The sequence below is a fragment of the Urocampus carinirostris genome, chromosome 3, assembly GCF_059441175.1.
Source record: "Urocampus carinirostris isolate Australia breed hairy pipefish chromosome 3, RoL_Ucar_1.0, whole genome shotgun sequence".
Lineage (NCBI taxonomy): Eukaryota > Metazoa > Chordata > Actinopteri > Syngnathiformes > Syngnathidae > Urocampus > Urocampus carinirostris.
The window spans coordinates 30,575,125-30,593,965 of NC_142351.1; the positions used below are offsets into that span (position 1 = coordinate 30,575,125).

The following is an 18,841-nucleotide window of genomic DNA, read 5'->3' on the forward strand; positions in this document are numbered from 1 at the left end:
TTTCCGACCGCGAGTAAAGCACTGCTCTATCTCGTCTATATGGCGGTCTCAAAACGTCCAAATAGCGCCCAACAGCATCTGCTTCACGGCCAGAAATTTCTTGCCGTGGTTCAGCCTCAATACGCTCGTGAAAGGCTGTGTATCCGCGTTCTAAAGAATTGAGCAGCGCAAAACTTTTTCGCGCTGCCACCCGCACGCGAATTTCCAACCTCGTGTTATGCACCGCTGTATCTCGTCTGAGAACGGCAATAAATAGAAGATTAGCTGGAGAGCAACGAGCCGCAAGCATGTATCCATGCGCCGCCATGTTTGCCGCAGCGAGGCTTTTAACTAGGACAAAAAAGTACGATCACATAACACCGATTTTGGCTAACTTGCACTGGCTCCCAGTTAGCCAAAGATGTGACTTCAAGGTTCTCTTAGTATTGTACAAAATCATACATGGACTTGCTCCCTCTTATCTTTCAGATCTGATCTGCCCCTATGTCCCGGTCCGAAGCCTACGATCTGAGAGTGCCGGTCTTCTGGTGATCCCGAGAGCAAAGAAGTGTTCTGCTGGTTCGAGAGCGTTCTCCATCCGGGCACCGGTGCTGTGGAATGCTCTTCCCCCTGAGATCCGATCTGCAACCTCAGTGGAAATGTTTAAATCTAAACTTAAAACTCACTTCTACTCCATTGCATATGAATAATAACCTACTCTTAAATGTTTAAATCTAAACTTAAAACTCACTTTACTCCATTGCATATGAATAATAACCTACTCTTCTTGTCGGCTGAAAAATAGTCTGTGTAACATAGTGTACTAATCTGTGAAGCCCTTAGAGACTTATTGTGATTAAGGGCTATACAAATAAAAATGACTTGACTTGACTTGACTTGAATGGCGAACTCAATGCGTCCAATAGCGTCCGCCTCAAAGGCAGAAATTTCCGACCGTGATTCAGCCGTAAATGTCTGTGTGACCGGCCCCTTACGAGGTAGAGCGCTCGTCTTGGGATCAAGAGATCGCAGTTCGAATCCCGGCTCCTCTGTGTTACATGTCCAAGTGTCCTTGGGTAAGACACTGAACCCCTAATGCCCCCAATAAGCAGGTTAGCGCCTTACATGGCTGCACGGTCGCTATTAGGAAATGTGAAGCACACTCTAAAGCGCTTTGGGAAGTCTTGACTTGAAAAGCGTTATATAAATGCAGATCATTTCATTTCATTTCCATTCATCCATTATCTGCACCCCTTATCCTCAATAGGGTCACGGAGGTGCTGGGGCCCATGTCAGCTATCTTCGGGCAGGGGACACCCTGAACTGGTTGCCAGCCAGTTGCAGGGCACACAGAGACGAACAACATACCCGCTCATTCACACGGAGGGACAATTTTTTGGAGCAGCCAATCAACCGAACTTAGAACTTGGAATGTGGGGGGAAACCGGAGTGCCCGGAGGAAACCCACGCAGGCACAGGGAGAACATGCAAACTCCACCCAGCCGCCGGGCTGCCCTGCATTTCGATTCAATATTGAATAAATGATCATTTTGGCCTTTAATTGTTGTCTCTTCTATCTTTTAATAAAAATAATTATAAGTTAAACTAATGTAGCAAGTTTGCCTCCAGATTATGAGACCAACTAAACTTTATGTTGAATCGCTGCTTTTTATTGACAAATTTGCTCGAATAAACAATAATTCAACCTAAAAGCTCAAAGAAAATACAAATTAAAGTAAACTCCTAACACGGCATATGTTATTTAATAGATTATTATTACTGAAAACTAAATCAAAGCCCCAGTGTGTCATATTTGGCCACTAGATGGCACTTCACTGTATAATGCGAACGAAATCCAGTGCCACAGGGTACAGTGTAGCAGCAAGTTGCCAGAAAAACATAGCGGCATCCTTGTGTAGGGATTCCAAATATATATATATATATATATATATATATATATATATATATATATATATATCATCTCATTAGCCGTACCGCTTATCCTCATTAGGGTCGAGGGCGGGCTGGAGCCCATTCCAGCCATCTCCGGGCAGTGGGCAGGGGACACCCTGAACTGGTTGCCAGCCAATCGCAGGGCACACAGGGACATCGCTCATTCACACCTAGGGACAATTTGGACCGGCCAATCCACCTGAAATGCATGTTTTTGGAACGTGGGAGGAAACCGGAGTGCCCGGAGGAAACCCACGCAAGCACGGGGAGAACATACAAACTCCGCACAGGAAGTCTGGAGCTGGATTTGAACCCACAGGTTCCCATGACATGAACTGTGCCGCACAAGCGCTAACCACTGCGCCGCCGTGCTGCCCATTATATATATATATATATATATATATATATATATATATATATATATATATATATATATATATTATTTTTTTTAATAAGATAAACATTGGTATGATATTTCAGGTATTTTTGCCTGATTTTTTTGTACCACTAGGAAACACTAATCAGTACACATTGGATTTTGTCACGGATTGGAGCATACCCTCGCGAAAAACAAGGGATTACTGAACATATATACATATGAAGCGCACGCCCACACGCACCTTTGCTCGCACATTAATATATAATTTCCATTATGATGTCAAATTTTTTTTCAAGGTTTTTCGTATCCGGTTTTAGTGTGACCTTTATTTGCGTATTTTTTTTCAATGATGTTAGGTCCTCCATACTAAGCAGCTGCATCTTGGTCGTTCATTAAGCATAGTTACGAGCTTGGTGCTGTACGCTTTTTTTCGACGACTCCAAAACATTCCTTCTTAAGATGTAGTGGGGACATGCGACCGGCCGAAAAGACATAAATGTTAGTACGTCACTCGACATTAAAGTCTCCGAACACGAAGAGCTAATGGGACTGTACCGAGCTAGCGGCTAATGATTAGCCGCTAATCTCTGGTAGCTTTAGCCAGTCGGCTAGCCTGGGGTCACTAACATCTCAGTCGGTCCATCGTGTTGAGTTTTCCGCGAAATCAATCTAAATATGTTCTGCAACCCTCCAATCTTTTCAAGATAGACATTTATGAACATGAATTCGTCCATGCCGTTTGACATGTTTGTGGATTCAGACGAAGAATGACACAATGTACATGTAACCAACTACTGGATAGATAATGCTTTACCCTATTATTTTATGATTGATGTATCGCATTATATTGTTTAGGCTTGCGTCAAGTACGCACACAAAATAGTATGACGTTAAGTCGTGACAATTACAAAGTGCGCGTGTGAATAGATGTTTTTAAGCGAGTTTTCATAGAATGACGTTTTATAGGAAGCCGAAGACCACAGCAGTCGAAGCCTCTAACTCCACCCACCAACGGTTGCACTCACCGCAGAAGTGCTCCTTTAAGGTGATACTATATTTTCTTCCTTGACTTTAAAATTATTCCTCGCACATAATGTGTATCACTAGAAAGATAACCCTCCTATTTCCCTTTTATACTTGGTGGATCAGAAATCTGGCCAAGGGTGGAGTCATGGCAGGTCAAACAGCTCGTCATGCAGAAACTACAACACATGATGCTGACTATGAGCTTGACTTAATTGTGCTTGTTTATTTTCGACAGGAATCATGGTGGGAAACTGTCTTTTCAAGAATTTGTTCGAAAACTAATGGGATTGGAAAGCCCGCCGACAAAATTATCTGCGGCCACTCACACGGCAGCCGGGAGCAGTAAAGGCCAATTGCAACCGTCGACTCAAACGCGATCTCAGGGTTCTTCAGATTTTTCGTCACGCAGGTGTGTTTTCATTCATAGGTTCACCCATTTCTGACATTACTCCTTATCTGAAGTCATAAGATCGAACCTCCTGTGTGGAGTTTGCATGTTCTCCCCGCGCTTGCGTGGGTTTCCTCCGGGCAATCTGGTTTCCTCCCACATTCCAAAAACATGCGTTTCAGGTGGATTGGCCGGTCCAAATTGTCCCTAGGTGTGAATGAGCGAGCGAATTGTCTGTCCCTGTGTGCCCTGCGACTGGCTGGCAACCAGTTCTGGGTGTCCCCTGCCCACTGCCCGAGGATGGCTGGGATGGGTTCCAGCAACCCTGCTGCCCTACTGAGGATAAGCGGTGCAGATAATGGATGGATGGATTGTGTTTTAGAATTTACCCCTTGTTACTTGTGGCCTTCCTGAAATATCACAAGATGGCACTGAAATTGCAGCTAATTCAAATTAAGTACCACAATTCCCACACTATTAGACCCACCTTGAAATTTCTGGCCCAATTGGGGACTTCAGGTGTGCCTTCTTGCCCGGTATTTAATGTATCTTATTTGTAGTCGTGTACGGAAAAAAGTTTTAAGTTGTACCTGCATTTTTAACTTATTTAGTGCCTGACGTTTGTAATTTTTATTAATTTTTGGAGGCCAACAGATAATTTCTGTAACTACATAGACATAGGATACATATAAAAAAAAGCTTGACCTCTTATTCATCAGAAAATATGTTTCTAGCTTTTACTATTGTTTGATAAACAACAGTTGAACTTGTTTCTAATTTTCTTGAAAGTACTCGCCTCCAATAACGTCTTTTTCTGAGAGGATGCATTTCAAGCAGATACCTACAATATATAAATGCTTTTCAAGGGCACTTTGCTTGTAAAATAACATTTAATTGCAAGAACACTAAACTGATGCATGAATATACGATCACCATCGTCATCACATTCCCTCGGCCGACCAAGTTCCTGTAGACGTGCACGAAATATCCCTCCCTGACCAGACGTTGACGTTGAAACTTATCTTTTTTTGAAAGTAATAAGCTCCTTTCAGTACTGCCTATTATTCTTTGTCTATATTTCGTGATTATCACCACACTGCCTCACTATGCCTACTTACCATGTGGGGCCGCCTACACACTCTCATTCGCCGGAAAAAAAGGAAGAAACTTTAGGAAGTAGGGGGTCCCTCGATGTGTGGACATCGATTGGTGATTTTTCATTATGAAAATATACCTAGAGGCGTAATACTTACTGATGAGCAGTGCCACACCCTTTATAATAGTTTTTTTAAAATAAAACAACAATGTATTTTTACGTTTTGACCCTCAGGGACAATGTATCCGAAAGAGTATTTCCATGTTTCGGCATTAAATTAGTTAAGTACCGTATTTTCCACACTATAAAGCACACTTTCAAATTTCTGGCAAAATTGGGGTTTTTGTGTGCGCCTTATAGTCTGGCATATATAGTCACCTAATTGTAGTCATGTTTGCGAAAAAAAACATTTCAAGTTAAACTCTACCTGCATTTATAACAGGAATTGATATTCCTATCACGTAATCTACATCCAGAAAACCTGAGAAAGGTGGCCCCACTGGATGTGTGTAAGTTTACCTCGTTTGTGTTGTGATTGACATTCGAAATACGGCGTTTAAAGCTCTAGTTTCGCTGTCGTTGACCGTTCCAGGCAAAGATGCAACAAATATTGACTTATTTACAAACAAGACCCAAACGCGCTAGAGAAAGGCGTGTGGTGAAAGGGTAGGGTTCTCTGGGACTTGTTTTCGCCGACGAAGGGCTATCACTGGCAATGCGCTTTAGTGTGCCCTGGCTATCCCTGGGGTCGCACTGTCAATTTGGAGCCTATCTCTGCCCTCCACTCACCAGATAAGGGTGCACGCTTTTTGTCCAGGCTTTCAGAAAAACTCTGGCCTCTCTTTGGAGCTCATTTCGGTAGAATTGCGCAGTATTTTCATCTAGGATTTATGGCGCTTGCCCAGTACCTCCAAAACACTCATTGCAAGCGGGGTTCTCACTCTGGCCTTCACTCACAAAGTAACAGTAATTAGACATAGCCGGTAAAGTCACAAAACGCCTTACACATTCCCCCTTCATTTGAACAAAAATATGTGTAGACCCATGATATCAAACCACATCTGACCGATCCAATATGGCCTACTGTTTACATCCGGTAATACGTTGATATGTAGTCTTAGCTTTGCGTCTATCATAAATTAAGTTTTAATTTTTTATTGTTGAAACTAGTTTCATAATTGTGGTATGAGTTATTCTTGCGTATCATTGCTGCTATTTCAAAAAGATGTGTCTCCCTTTTTCGTCAATGTTTTTTAATATTTACATATTTCTGATTGTAAAAAAATATTTAATGGGCTTGAGCGGTTTGAAAAAAAAAACGACTGAAATTTAATTTATGCAGAAAAATTAGTTATTTCAGAATCAAAACTTGTACGGTGAAGACAACAAACACGCACTGGCAATACATTCCGTCTTCAACCTTTTTATTATTAGGGATGTACTTTTTTATTAATATGAAATACTAGTTAAGTATATGGTTTTGTGCTGCCCTATGAGACAACTGATTTAAGGCAAATGAATGTGACTTGACTTGTATTTTGCATTTACATGTCCAGGTTTTCTGTAAAGTTGAACATATAAATTAGTGCAAAATAAGAAAACGAGTGGCCTTTATAGTGTAATGTTTTTAAACGGGATTCATTCTATTGCCTCTGAAATCATCTTTAATAAATTCAGACAACATAAGTACCGGACCTATTTTGCCTGCACTGTTTTTTATGTTAAAAGTGCTTCACAAGCCTATCTTTTTCAAACAAATTTAAATAATGTACCCTGGATATATTGCAATTGAACTACTGGTTAATACTGTTTTAGATTAAGGATTTGATGTCTAAGTATACAAAAATACACTAGTGCATTTTTCCCCACTAAGATACGGTTGTATTGTTTTCAACATTTGCAGTTTGCATGAATTTGTCTAAGATAGGTGCGATACGGTACAAATAAAGCTGATATATATTTCGTCCAATAGATGGCGCCCAAAGTCCAGCTCACAAAATTGTCTGCAGCCTGTCATTGCCTCAGCGTGTCTTTCTCCACAGAAAAGTGAATATATAAGCAAACGTATGCTTATCCGGTTGTTCGAAAAATCCAATATACATTTTGCATTGTTCAAAATGCACATTTTTACTTACAGGCTGTTTTTCACCCAGCAAACGTGTATTTGTAGAGTCATATGACACCCCGACTGCGCTGAGACAACATCCAAACGATGGGAAGTTGAAGTACTCCTCGCTGGCATACCAAACTCCAATTACAGCTGATTTTTTGCAAGAGGTGATGATTGAAGGTCATTTAATCAATTGGTGATGTGAAGATTTTTCGTAAAACCTTTTTATTTTTAAACCCTTTCATTAGTCTACCTCAGCAATGAATAGACCATTGGACATTCATGCCAGTGGAGAAATCCCTCTAAAGTCAAATAGAGGCAAGTCAAGTGAAGATCCTGGAGAGCTGGAGAGAAACATTTGGATGGCCTTTAGACAGAAGAAAACGAGCAGAGTTGCTGGTCTTCATTCGAGTAGCAGAAAACAGACCCGCTCCGAACCTAGTGAGTTAAAGGCAAATTCAGGCCTCACTGGCGGTATTTATCTTGTATCTCAACGCCTCCGACCTTTTCAGTTGTTTTATCCAGTGAGGAAGATATAACGAATGAAGGTCATGAAAGCAAACTGATAGATGAAACGCGTCCTTCCCATCAAATGTCTAATCAGACTTTAGATGACCTGGAGCTGCCTTCTTTCTTTGAGTTGGAGTTTTTGTGTCTTCACATTGGCTTGATGCACTCTGATGCCAGCGGAAAGATGATGGTGAGATGTACCTTTATATCTGTCCATGAATTGCTCTCCCATCTGTCCCTCCTTACAGACAGGTCAACCTCACAAAAGTCGCGGGAGGACTTGATTGATGATACGTTTTGTCATACCTAAGTCAATTGATTATATGTTAATTTTCAACACACTTTAGTTTCTGATGAATTAGGTAGTCACTATCCCATTTCCTTTGGGTTTCTTGTATTAATCAGTGTATTATTACTACTTATTTCAAATAGATTTTGTCACTTTGTCAGAAAAATATTTCTGGTGAATGATAATATTCTAATGTTTGTGTCCAGATAACATCGAGCGGAATTGTTCTCCCGCTTAAAGGTACCAAAAATCTCATCAAAAGTAGAAAACTATGTGTTTGAATATCTGACGTGTGATGCCAACAGGAGAGGACACCGGCCAGGTCACTGTGGTTGCGTCACAAGTGCAAGGCTATGGCTTATGGAATGCTGGCATTGCTCTGGGTGGTACTTTGCTCGATCATCTGAGAGGGCCCACTCCATCGCTGCTTTTCCTATGGGTAACTGATGCTCAGGCCAGTATCCTACACAGGGAGATGACATTCATCCTGAACACCAACACACCAGGTAAAACTGTGGAGTGGTCAGTTTTTTTCACTTTTATTTTATACTTTAACATGGTTTCAGTGCTTTCACAAAAACTCACATCTTACTCACGAAAAGTTTAACATTCGGACTTTTCACCACTTTTTTTTATTATATTACTGATATTAATGGTATCGCAAACGAGAAGTATTAAAAAACAAAACAAATATGGAATGGATTTTTTAAAATATGTGGTCTTTGGTTGTTCAAAGTCTGTTTTTCCTTCATAAATTGTAATTGAGTGGACCATGTGAAGTGATATGTCGATGGTCCTTCTTGTCTCTACAGGGCCACCATGCTCCATCCTTCTTCTGCTCCTGACAGAACAGCTTTCTGAGTACAAGGCTTCACTGCTGACCTCTATGTTGGAGATGGCCGAATTCAGGGCTAGCCACCCCTCAGATGAAGGAATAACCTCTCCCCTTACCTGGACTGATGGCTTGCTACTAATCCACAGTTGCCCCACTCCCTTGGATGAACACCTCCTTGATCTGCTGGGTCAGTCACCGGTAAGACTAACTTCTTGTCAAGTAATCTTACTCCCGTTTTAATTACCTTTTGGAGAACTCTACCACTAATATGATCTGGTCTGCCGGAAGTCTAATCCCCAGAGAAGGAGCTTCACCAATAAGGCGTCTGCTCTGCAAATGCCGAGCAGGTGAAATACTTATTTTTTTTTTAATATTGTCTCTGGTAAATGGCAAGGTCTAACAAATTGAAGAAATTACATACTGTAGTTGTGCACCAAGGGGCTTGGGCCAGTAAAAAACATTACATGAAATAATATAAACATTAAGGTTTTTTGGTTTTAAATACATGCAAATAGAAATAAATGTTTAATGAACTTCAGTGTACTTGACAAACTCTGTGTAAAGTATGATATGACAGTGTGATATTTTGTGGCCAGATTAATAATATATCCTGCGTCAGCCTCCAAAGGCCGAATAACGGTGACACAGGAAGACATGACTTGTCTGGAAAACGGCCAGTTCCTTAATGATGTCATCATAGATTTCTACCTCAAGTGAGTCAACAGGAAGTGTCTCACAAAATAAGTATTGATTACCTCCACTCACTGGTCTCTTTTCACCCAGATTCCTCTTAGTTGAGGGGGGAGGCCGGGATATTGCTGAGCGGAGTCACATCTTCAGCAGCTTCTTCTTCAAGCACTTAAGCAGACAACATAAATCCAGCGAGGATCCTGTTCTCGTACCGTAAGATGTACTTCTAAGGCTAACTAAATGAAAATGGGACCACAAATATGTTTGCTATAAAGTGATGGTTTTTTTTTCTCCAGAGATCAGTACTTGCGCCATCAGAGGGTGAAGACGTGGACGCGTAATGTTGACATTTTCACGAAACACTTCCTTTTTGTCCCCATCAATGAGGCGTAAGTTGCCAAGAATCCTAACCCCCTTTCTCTGCTCACCCCTTATTTGTTATTTTTTGCAGAGCTCACTGGTACCTGGCCATAATTTGTTTCCCAGGTCAGGATGGCAAACATTATGAACAGAATACTAGTAAGCACATTTACAATATTGAGATTGAGTGACTCATGTCACTTGTACGACACACAAACACGAGTGGTATTTTGATTTCTCGTGTTATTAGGTGGATCCAAACTTTTCAGGAAAACATCAACGCAACTACCGGTAAATATCAGACCTAAAAGACAGAATAATTTCAATTGATTGATGTAATTGTGTCTCGGGACATCCTCCATTACTTGGGGCATATAATAGTTTATAGACCAGTGTCATGTGATGTTGAAGAAAGACTGCGCAAACTACGTGGCAGTAGAAAGCTGATCGAGCCGGCTTCCTTATAGTGACAGCAACCAAACAATGAAGTCCTCAAACTGTGGTGGTGGCCAAAACGGACTATAGTAGAGGGCGGGAACCTTTTTGACCCAAAGAGCCATAAAAGCAGGAATATTTTGTTTTTTGAAAGGAGCCGCACTATATATTGTAGGAAAAATTAAAGAAAAAACATGATATGGTACATTAAATAATTGTGCAATCTCTATTTGCTCTCCAAGCCATATGTACTTATGAAAAGAGTCGTAGGTTCCCAAACCCCTGGACTATTGAATCCGTGCTTTTTAAAATTTCTTTATAAAACACAAGCAAGATGGCAGCGCGCGCAAGGGCAGCGGCTTCACATGTCTCTCCAGTAAATCTTTTTACTTTTAACAGGAGTGTCATGCCCAATTTTGTCGTCACAATATGTTAACCCCTTTTGTAACAATGACAATAAAGGTATATTCTATTCTATTGAAAATTTTAGCTACCGGCCATACGACGTTCATATTGGACTGACAAGGAAAGTTTTTATCGGTTGTCTTTACTTGCACACTAAATTTCAGGAAAGCTTGAGAACCCTTTTTAGGTTTTTCCCGCTTTTTTTAATTGGTGAAACGAAGTCATATTGCAGAAATGAAGTAATTTATTCGTATTCAAATATATTAATTATGTTTCTGTGTTTTCAGTTACGTTGATCCCTTTTTATAAAACCAAATAAAAAATTGTTGTAATGGATAAAGGCAATAAATCAAAAATGATAGTCGGTATTCAAATAACATCTTGCATTGCATGAGCTCTAGCACAGCATTGTTCAGCGACTCACCAGTGGAAACAATAAGGGTTAGGCAGTTGTGTTTGGGATGGAAGTCTTATTTTATTCAAATAAGATTCTTAATCGAGTTTCCCAAAGTTTTGGAAATATGTACTGTCCTGCAGAGTTCCGCTAGCAGTCACCAGGATTGAATTATAATGCTGGGTTTTCAAAGATTGAAGAGCGCTTCAAATTTGGGTGTGTTAGTGTTTGTAAATGCTTAAAATTATTGTCGTGTTTCTCAATAAGCCTGCCTGAAAATGACACTGATTAATTTATTAGTTTGTATCGCATTGTCCCATTAAGCGTAATCACTCCTTATGGGTTGCGCCCAAGAAGACAGGTTCATGGTACACCTAATCAATGCACCATAAAATGTGAGTTAGTGCAAGGATAGTGTATCAATTATGGATAGTTATGATCCATACAAAAATTAAGGTAGTGTTTCCCAGTATTTAAGTGTAATGAGAAGAACCTTATGCAACTGCAAATGAAAGCTACCTATTGTCATTTTTACCCAACAGTTATGTAGGGAGAGATTTGTCTCTAGTATTTACACACGTATTGTTCCGATCTACAAATATATTTACGATTAACTCAAGCTAAAGATTACTTGTCTTGATGAATGTATACGCAATATTTAACATCACATTTGTAAATCGCAGATATATACATTTGAGGCTCTGCAAAATACATAATTCATAGTGTAATTATTTTGATACTTGAGAAGATGAAAATTGAAAGTCCTTAAGAGGGGCTTAAATTTGGCCATGATAAAGGTGTACAAACCCTGAGTCACTGTTTATGGAGTATAAGTGTGCTTTGCCTTTCCAGCTTGTGTGCATTTCAATTATATCACTAATGTTAGCAAATTTTGAAACTAGTCTATTTAAAAGTAAAGAATTTTAAGAAGCCTTCTTATCAAGGTTAAACTGAATTTCTGCGATCAGACATCATCTTTTGTTGTTGTTAACCATATAACTAATAATTAAAAAAAAAATGTTACGACCATGTGTTTGGGTGTTTCAGTAAATGTATAACCAAAAGTGCATGTTTTTCAGTTATGTACCAAAGAAGGCTGCACAAGGGAGATCACGATGACACAGTGAGTTTTCGACTACTTTGTTAAACAGTTCCATTTTGTATCATTCACTTTAGAATGTGTTTATTGATCGATTGCAGACCATGCATCCTCATCATGGACTCTCTAAAAACAGACGAGCGTGAAAATGTTTGCAAGCTTCTACGAGAGTAAGCCTTTAGATTCACCTACAATTTTTACCATGCCTCTAAAAATCATTCAGTCTACTTCACCTTCCACATTGTATGTTACAGCCATATGATCAGAATTCTAATCCCACATTCTCACTGACAAGGAACAAAGTTTTTTAATTTTTCTGGATGCTACATGGGGATTATCATGTAGCTGGAGATTTTCATGTGACAGAGAGGAAGTCAGGCGTTGTATGGCGATGTCCATCAGTTATATAAGCCCTTTGCACGTCCCAATTGTTAGTGCGTGAACCACATGACATAGTTTATATTTTTCACGGTTCACGGATCCCTTAACTGCATGGGTTGCCGCTGCACCAACGAGAACACAACTCCGAACAGCCATCTTCACTGTAGATGGTCCCTGCCCTGTCCTTGGGTTGATGCAAAGTTGGCTCCTGTCCATTCCTTAATGTCAGCCCAGTTCTTTCTTGGTCTTCCTCCTCCTGCCCCCTTTGACTGTGCCTTGGAGAATTTTCTTGGTCAGTCTTGGTGATCTTGACCATACAACTGAAGTTTCCATCCGCGCACAGTTGACAACAGCGCACCGTTTCGTTTGTCACATAGGCTAATTAGCTAATGCCTAGAAGTTTCCTGTATCATCACATCTACATGGCCTGATCTTCTTTTCCAGTTTTGCTTTGAGAGTCTGTCCTGCAAGCGTAGAGGAAGAAGAAACCAGTGCTTCCAAGAGTCTGATCTTTAATTTCACTGCCTTGATCCTATTCCCTCTAAATGGGTTTAAGGCAAGTGCAGCTTTGGTCTGCGCTATCCTGGCAATGATATCTGGTTCTGACCCTCTTTCTGACGTGACGGCTACAATATCTTTAATTTTGGTGACAGGTTCTAGCTCTCTGTGGTTAATGGTGATGTTTGTGGTGATACCTTGGGGATTGTTGTTCATTACTTTTGTTTTTTCTGTGCTGATTTCCATCCTATACTGGCTTGATGATTTGTCCAGGCGATTGACCAGATCTGAGTTCCCGTTCTTCTGCCAATCCGGCAATATCATCAGCAAAACAGAGGTTAGTGATAGATAGATAGATAGATAGATAGATAGATAGAGAGATACTTTATTCATCCCCGAAGGGAAATTCACATTTCCAGCAGCATCCCTGAGCTGAGAACAGTACAATAATAAAGTCAAAAGAATACAATATACAAATACCCAGTGTGACGTGCAAATGCCCACTGTAGCGTGTTATATAGAGTAACTAAATAGTGCTACACAGAATACATATTGCAGTAAGATTCGGTAATATCCAATGTAGGTGGTGTGGTTTAATTTGGGCCTTTACTCTGCCGGGTGGAGTTAAAGAGCCTCATGGCATGAGGAAGAAAAGATCTCTTCAGTCTGTCCGTAGTACAAGACAGTGACAGCAGTCTGTCGCTGAAACTGCTCTTCTGTCTGGAGACAATGCTGTGTAGTGGATGCGATGGATTGTCCATGATTGACCTCAGCTTTTTCAGTGCTCGTCTCTCAGCTACTGTTGTTAGGCTGTCCAGCTCTTTGCCCACAACAGAGCTCGCTTTCCTAGCCAGTTTATTGAGACGAGAGGCATCCTTCTTCTTGATGCTGCCTCCCCAACACGCTGCCGCATAGAAGAGGGCGCTTGCCACTACTGTCTCATAGAATATTTTCAGGAGCTTTTTGCAGATGTTGAAGGAGGCCAGCCTTCTGAGGAAGTAAAGTCGGCTTTGCCCTTTCCTACATAGAGCTTCTGTGTTGGCAGTCCAGTCCAGTTTGTTGTCCAGCTGCACACCCAGGTATTTGTAGGTCTGGACAAATTCTACACATTCTCCCTTGATGGTTACAGGAACCGGGTGAGTTCTGGTTCTCCTGAAGTCCACCACCATCTCTCTGGTCTTGGTGGTGTTTAGGTGCAGGTGGTTTGCGTCGCTCCATCGGACAAAGTCCTGAATCAATTTCCTGTACTCCTCCTCCTGCCCGTTTCTGATACATCCCACGATCGCAGTGTCGTCGGCAAACTTTTGCACATGGCAGGACTCAGAGTTGTACTTAAAGTCCGATGTATATAGAGTGAATAGGAACGGAGAGAGAACGGTCCCCTGCGGAGATCCTGTGCTGCTAACCACAGTGTCCGATGTACAGCCCCCCTGTTTCACATACTGGGGTCTGCCTGTCAGGTAGTCAGTAATCCATTCTACAAGGTGTGAGCTAACTCCCATCTCTGTCAGTTTCCTACTCAGTAGCAGAGGCTGTATGGTATTGAAGGCACTGGAGAAGTCCAAAAATGTAATCCTCTCAGCCCCCTTCGCCCTATCCAGGTGAGAGAGGGATCGGTTTAACATGTATACTATAGCATCCTCCACTCCCACCTTCTCCTGGTAAGCAAATTGCAGTGGGTCGATGTCGTGACGGACCTGTAGCCTCAGGTGGTGCAGCAGCAGCCGCTCCATGGTCTTCATCACATGTGTTGTCAGGGCGACTGGCCTGAAGTCGTTGAGTTCCTCAGGTCTTGATTTCTTTGGGACTGGGATGATGCAGGATGTTTTCCACAGCTGAGGGACCCTCCCCTGTTCAAGGCTCAGGTTGAAGATGCGCTGTAGAGGGTCTCCCAGCTCAGACGCACAGGCTTTCAGCAGTCGGGGGGATACTCCATCCGGACCAGCTGCCTTGCTGGTTCGTAGCCTTCTCAGCTCTCCACACACCTGGGCTGAAGTTATTTTTAGTGGGGGAATGTCTTCCATGCCAGTGTCCAGAGGGGGAAGGGGAAGGACAGCTGCATTACTCAGGGGTGAGGATGAGGCGGAGTGGTCAAACCTGTTGAAAAAGTTGTTCAACTGGTTGACTCGCCTTTTGATGTTGTGTCCCCCAATACTTACTGTACATTCATTTTGCTCCAGAGCTTAGGACATGATCCTCTCTAGGAAGATGTTGGATTAAGTTTGAGAGAGAATGCAGCCTTGGCTCACTCAGACTGTGGTTCGAAACCACGCTCCAATGGTGCCATTGATAAGTACCGCACTGTTGGCATTAGCATACAGTCATTCAATGCTCTGAACTAGTTTTTGGCTGATGTTGTACTTCCGCATTGTGTCCCATTAAGCGGCCTGCCATACTCTGTCAAAAGCCTTCTCGAAATCAATAAAATGTGATAGAGGTTTCTCTGGTGTTGTTGAAACTTCTTACATAGGATGCTAAGATTAAAAATATGTTCTTTGGTGCTCCTTCCCCTTCTGAAACCTGCCTTTTCTTCGGCTAGGATGTTTTCAGCTTGTGGTTTCAGTCTGTACAGTAGGACCTATAGCATAACTTTACTTGTATGGGTGATGACTGATGGTTCTGTAGTTGGAGCATAGTAACAGGTTTCCTTTCTTTGATAGCATAATTAGATAGATAGATAATTACTCGCAATTTTGTCCATGCAGATGGCCAGTGTCGTGCTTGCCAGATATTTCTGCAAATCTTTGTGAAGATGTCTATAATTTGCTCACCACCATTTCGTATGAATTCTGATGGGATGTTGTCGATTCCTGGAGACTTTGTAATCTTCACTAAGTTAATTGCTGCCTCTACTTCTCTGACGATAAGAAAGTCGTCACTTTCCCCTGGGCCGGAATTCTAAAGTAGAGTTTGGAGCAGTAGTTTGTCCATCTATTATGATCTTTTTCTTCAGTTAGCTTATTCCTTGCCTCATCCAGAATACTGCGGACCTTTGCCTGTTTTGTTTGTGTGAGGTATTTTACAATATGGAAACGTTTCTTTGAATTGTTCTTCTTGAGGCAGTCTTCTAACTCCCAGCTTTGGTCTTCGATCCGTTTCTCCTTTGCTTCTCTCTTTCCTCATTTTCTTGTTGGCTGCTATAAACTTGGCTGCTCCTCCATGGCTGTTTTTCTTCTGCAGTTCTCACCTCGTGTTGCACTGTTGGAGATTTTTGTTCGTAACCCACATCTTTTTTTTTTTCTTCTTTCTGCGTTTTCCTACAATTTCTTTTCTTGCTTCAATCATTGTCTCTGATAATTTGGTGGTCAGGGTTTCGACTTCAGTGTCCCAGGCGAGCAAAGGACCAAACTACCCGCTGATAGAGGACTGGATGCTCTCAACTACCTGTGGGTCTTTCAGTCGCTCAAGGTGAAACTTGATCCGTTAGTTCGGTGACTTGTTCTTGACGTTCTGGAGGCGAACGCGAAAGTTCATAATGACCAGGTCGTGATTGCTTCCCACATCGGCTCCGGGATATGTGCACGTGCTTGCTGTCTTTGATTCCACTATTGAAACATTGTGGAATAATGATGTAGTCAACCTAACTGGTGGATTCCATTCTGATGGGACCTCTTCCATTTTCTCGTGGTTGCCAAGAGTTTTTTAAAAAAAAAACAAATAATAAACAACAAGGGGAGATGGACTGAAGAGATAAAAGAAAACGATTCCTACAAAATACATCACAAAGCTCATACAAATAGTTTTTTTCTCTTTAAATAATATTTGTTCAACTTGTCCTGTGATTTTTTTTTTTCCTGTATTTTGTTCCCTTCATGATTCTATGTATGTGGTTGCAATAAACTAGGGCCAACAGAAATTGGGGGAAAAATTGCCATACAACTACGCATCACAAAACCTAAAGAAATAGTTCTACTTGCTTTGTGTCCAAATATTTTAAAATATTGTTTGACTTTATTATAAAACAAATTTTGTCTTTGAATATTTGCACAAATTCCCTCTTCAGTATGTGGTATCCCAACTGGGTGCGCAATATATTCAGTGTGAGTGGCTTCTTAACTACCATCAAGCTGTGTCGGTTCTGTATCCAGTGCAAATTAGGGTTTGGGTTGATGCAAAGATGTTTTGTTTTTTTCCAAATTAATAAAAAAAAAATGTGTGAGTCCCTTTTGAAAATGGAATTTTATTCATATGAAAGGTGAAGAGTTCTGCAGTTTTTTTTTGGTATTACAGACGCTGCCCTACTTACTAACGAGATCATTCGTAAGTTGCTTCAGTGCTATATTCTGTATGTTTAAGGTTTGTATAAATATGTTTAAGGCTTGTATAAGTAACCTGTATTGTCTTCCACAAAAAAATAAAAGTTTCATAAAATAATGTGCTCTATAAAGTTAAATAGTCAACTGAATCAATCTTTTCCTATTCCACTTTCATTTCAAAAGAAACTGTCTGCCTCTTTACACCAACCATATTGAACGGATGCACGAGATATTAAACAGTAAAAGTGTCAAAGTTCTTAGCGTGCTGGAGATACAGTACTGTATAGAATGTTAACACACGAACAAGGAAAGAGAAGCTGGATTTCTTCTTTGAGGTGGATGCTTGGTGACCTTTCATAGCGCCACACGGCGGAAAGAAGCACTACAGTACTGTCCTGTACACTGAAAAAAGGTGCAGGTGCACACAATACAAAATCAAACTTACAGCAATGTCCGGATGTTTTTGGACTTCCAGATAAACATGTTCATATCTACCATTTACGTAAATCGAATGGTCATAATAGGGGAGCGTCTGTATTCAATGGAGGTGGACCTGCCAACAAGTTCAGTCAGTCTTTAGCAATGGTTGCCCACAAAAATCACCTGACTGTTTATGAATGGTGTGTAACACGAGGTGGTGTATCCCTGGATTTTCACAAAGAAAAGTTTTCCATCTGCCGCAGGGATGTCGAACTTTTGGACTGGCGTGACGTCATCCACTCCGCTACAAGCACCCTTAGGGCATCATGTTAATCTGTTAATAAACAACTGCTGGAAGTGTGAATTTCCCTACGGGGATGAATAAAGTATCTATCTATCTATCTATCTATCTAAAGCTACCTGCAGGTGGAGTGGGAAGAACATAGGGGGCTTCATCGCCTCTTCACCTCAGAAAACATGCACAGCTACAGGTGCAGCGTTCTTCAGCAGGACAACTTCAGTGACTGTGGTTTGTACTTGCTGCAGTACGCGGAGAGCTTCTTTCAGGTGACGACAACATATGACATTTCAAACTTGTGCATTTCATAACAGTTTACACACTATGCACGTGGCAACCAATTAGTCATGTAAAAAGTACTGCAGGATAAATGTTGTATGTGATGAATAAATTAATTCAAAAACTTTACCCCCACATACAGTTCCCCTAAAAGATGGATGGGTATTGGTACCAAATATAAGATTCCATGACTGATGGTTCCCTTTTTTGATGTGATCGCTTTCATGTTCTAAGCAATGTGAAGATGTCTATTTTCTAAGTCAGGTGTTGACTTTTAACATCACCATCCTCCATGTCGTCATCTTTGTTTCGCCGTGGATCGCAATCATTTAAGCAGTCGAGACTTAACCTTCCTATTTACGTCTTGCTTACGCTGTTGTGCCATGGGCTGAAGTTGAAAGAAGTAACTAGCTTGTTTTAATATAGTACAGATTACAGGTTATTATCAAAGCCAAACTCAAATGTTCAGAAAACACAAGTTCTTGTCATATATTAACATACTGATATATTTGGTTTCCTAGAACCCTGTGGTGCACTTTGACCCCCCTCTAGATTTGGCCAACTGGTTTCCACGTAGAAGAGTGAAAAAGAAACGTGAAGATATCCGGCACCTGATTCTGAGGCTTCACAGGACGCATTCAGAGACTGAAGTGATTTAAATATTGTTCAGTATTTTTTTCTGTTATGTATTCATTTTGATAATTGAGACTCAAAAAATTCCTTAGTTTTGAATTACAAGTCCTCACATATGTATGTGCTCA

General features: G+C 41.0%; 2 protein-coding genes across 12 annotated transcripts in view; one reads left to right on the top strand and one right to left on the bottom strand.

Moving 5' to 3' along the window:
* Nucleotides 1-3,462, bottom strand: part of ftcd (formimidoyltransferase cyclodeaminase) — a 20,146-nt gene extending 16,684 nt beyond the window's left edge. Inside the window, exon 1 of one of the 3 annotated variants that reach the window (XM_088331412.1) lies at nt 3,337-3,462. The gene's annotated coding sequence lies outside the window, so the exon portion shown is untranslated. The remainder of the gene's footprint in view (nt 1-3,336) is intronic. The other 2 variants (XM_088331411.1, XM_088331410.1) reach the window with 2 other exon arrangements.
* LOC148369400 (uncharacterized) lies at nt 2,535-18,833 on the top strand. Of its 9 annotated transcripts, none has more exons than XM_088331401.1 (21): nt 2,535-2,809; nt 3,278-3,356; nt 3,461-3,489; nt 3,573-3,746; nt 6,794-6,885; nt 6,959-7,098; nt 7,180-7,372; nt 7,444-7,631; nt 7,937-7,970; nt 8,036-8,236; nt 8,543-8,763; nt 8,854-8,912; nt 9,162-9,278; nt 9,349-9,468; nt 9,552-9,644; nt 9,707-9,774; nt 9,866-9,906; nt 11,929-11,972; nt 12,050-12,118; nt 17,920-18,070; nt 18,602-18,833. In XM_088331401.1, coding segments are annotated over exons 1-21 (2,253 nt in total). In that variant the 5' UTR covers nt 2,535-2,807; the 3' UTR covers nt 18,740-18,833. The 9 variants fall into 9 exon arrangements, with proteins under 9 accessions (XP_088187527.1, XP_088187533.1, XP_088187534.1 ...); XM_088331402.1 differs by lacking the exon at nt 2,535-2,809 and adding an exon at nt 2,830-3,088; XM_088331408.1 differs by lacking the exon at nt 3,461-3,489 and having other exon boundaries at nt 2,536-2,809.
* The last annotated feature ends 8 nt before the right edge of the window (nt 18,834-18,841 follow it).

What these genes read in the sequence shown, in the direction of transcription:
- LOC148369400 (XM_088331400.1), top strand. Translation starts at nt 3,264, where the DNA reads ATGACGTTTTATAGGAAGCCGAAGACCACAGCAGTCGAAGCCTCTAAC. An exon ending in CCTGAACACCAACACACCAG is followed by an intron (nt 8,237 to 8,542) that starts GTAAAACTGTGG and finishes TTGTCTCTACAG; the next exon opens with GGCCACCATGCTCCATCCTT. An exon ending in AAACATCAACGCAACTACCG is followed by an intron (nt 9,907 to 11,928) that starts GTAAATATCAGA and finishes CATGTTTTTCAG; the next exon opens with TTATGTACCAAAGAAGGCTG.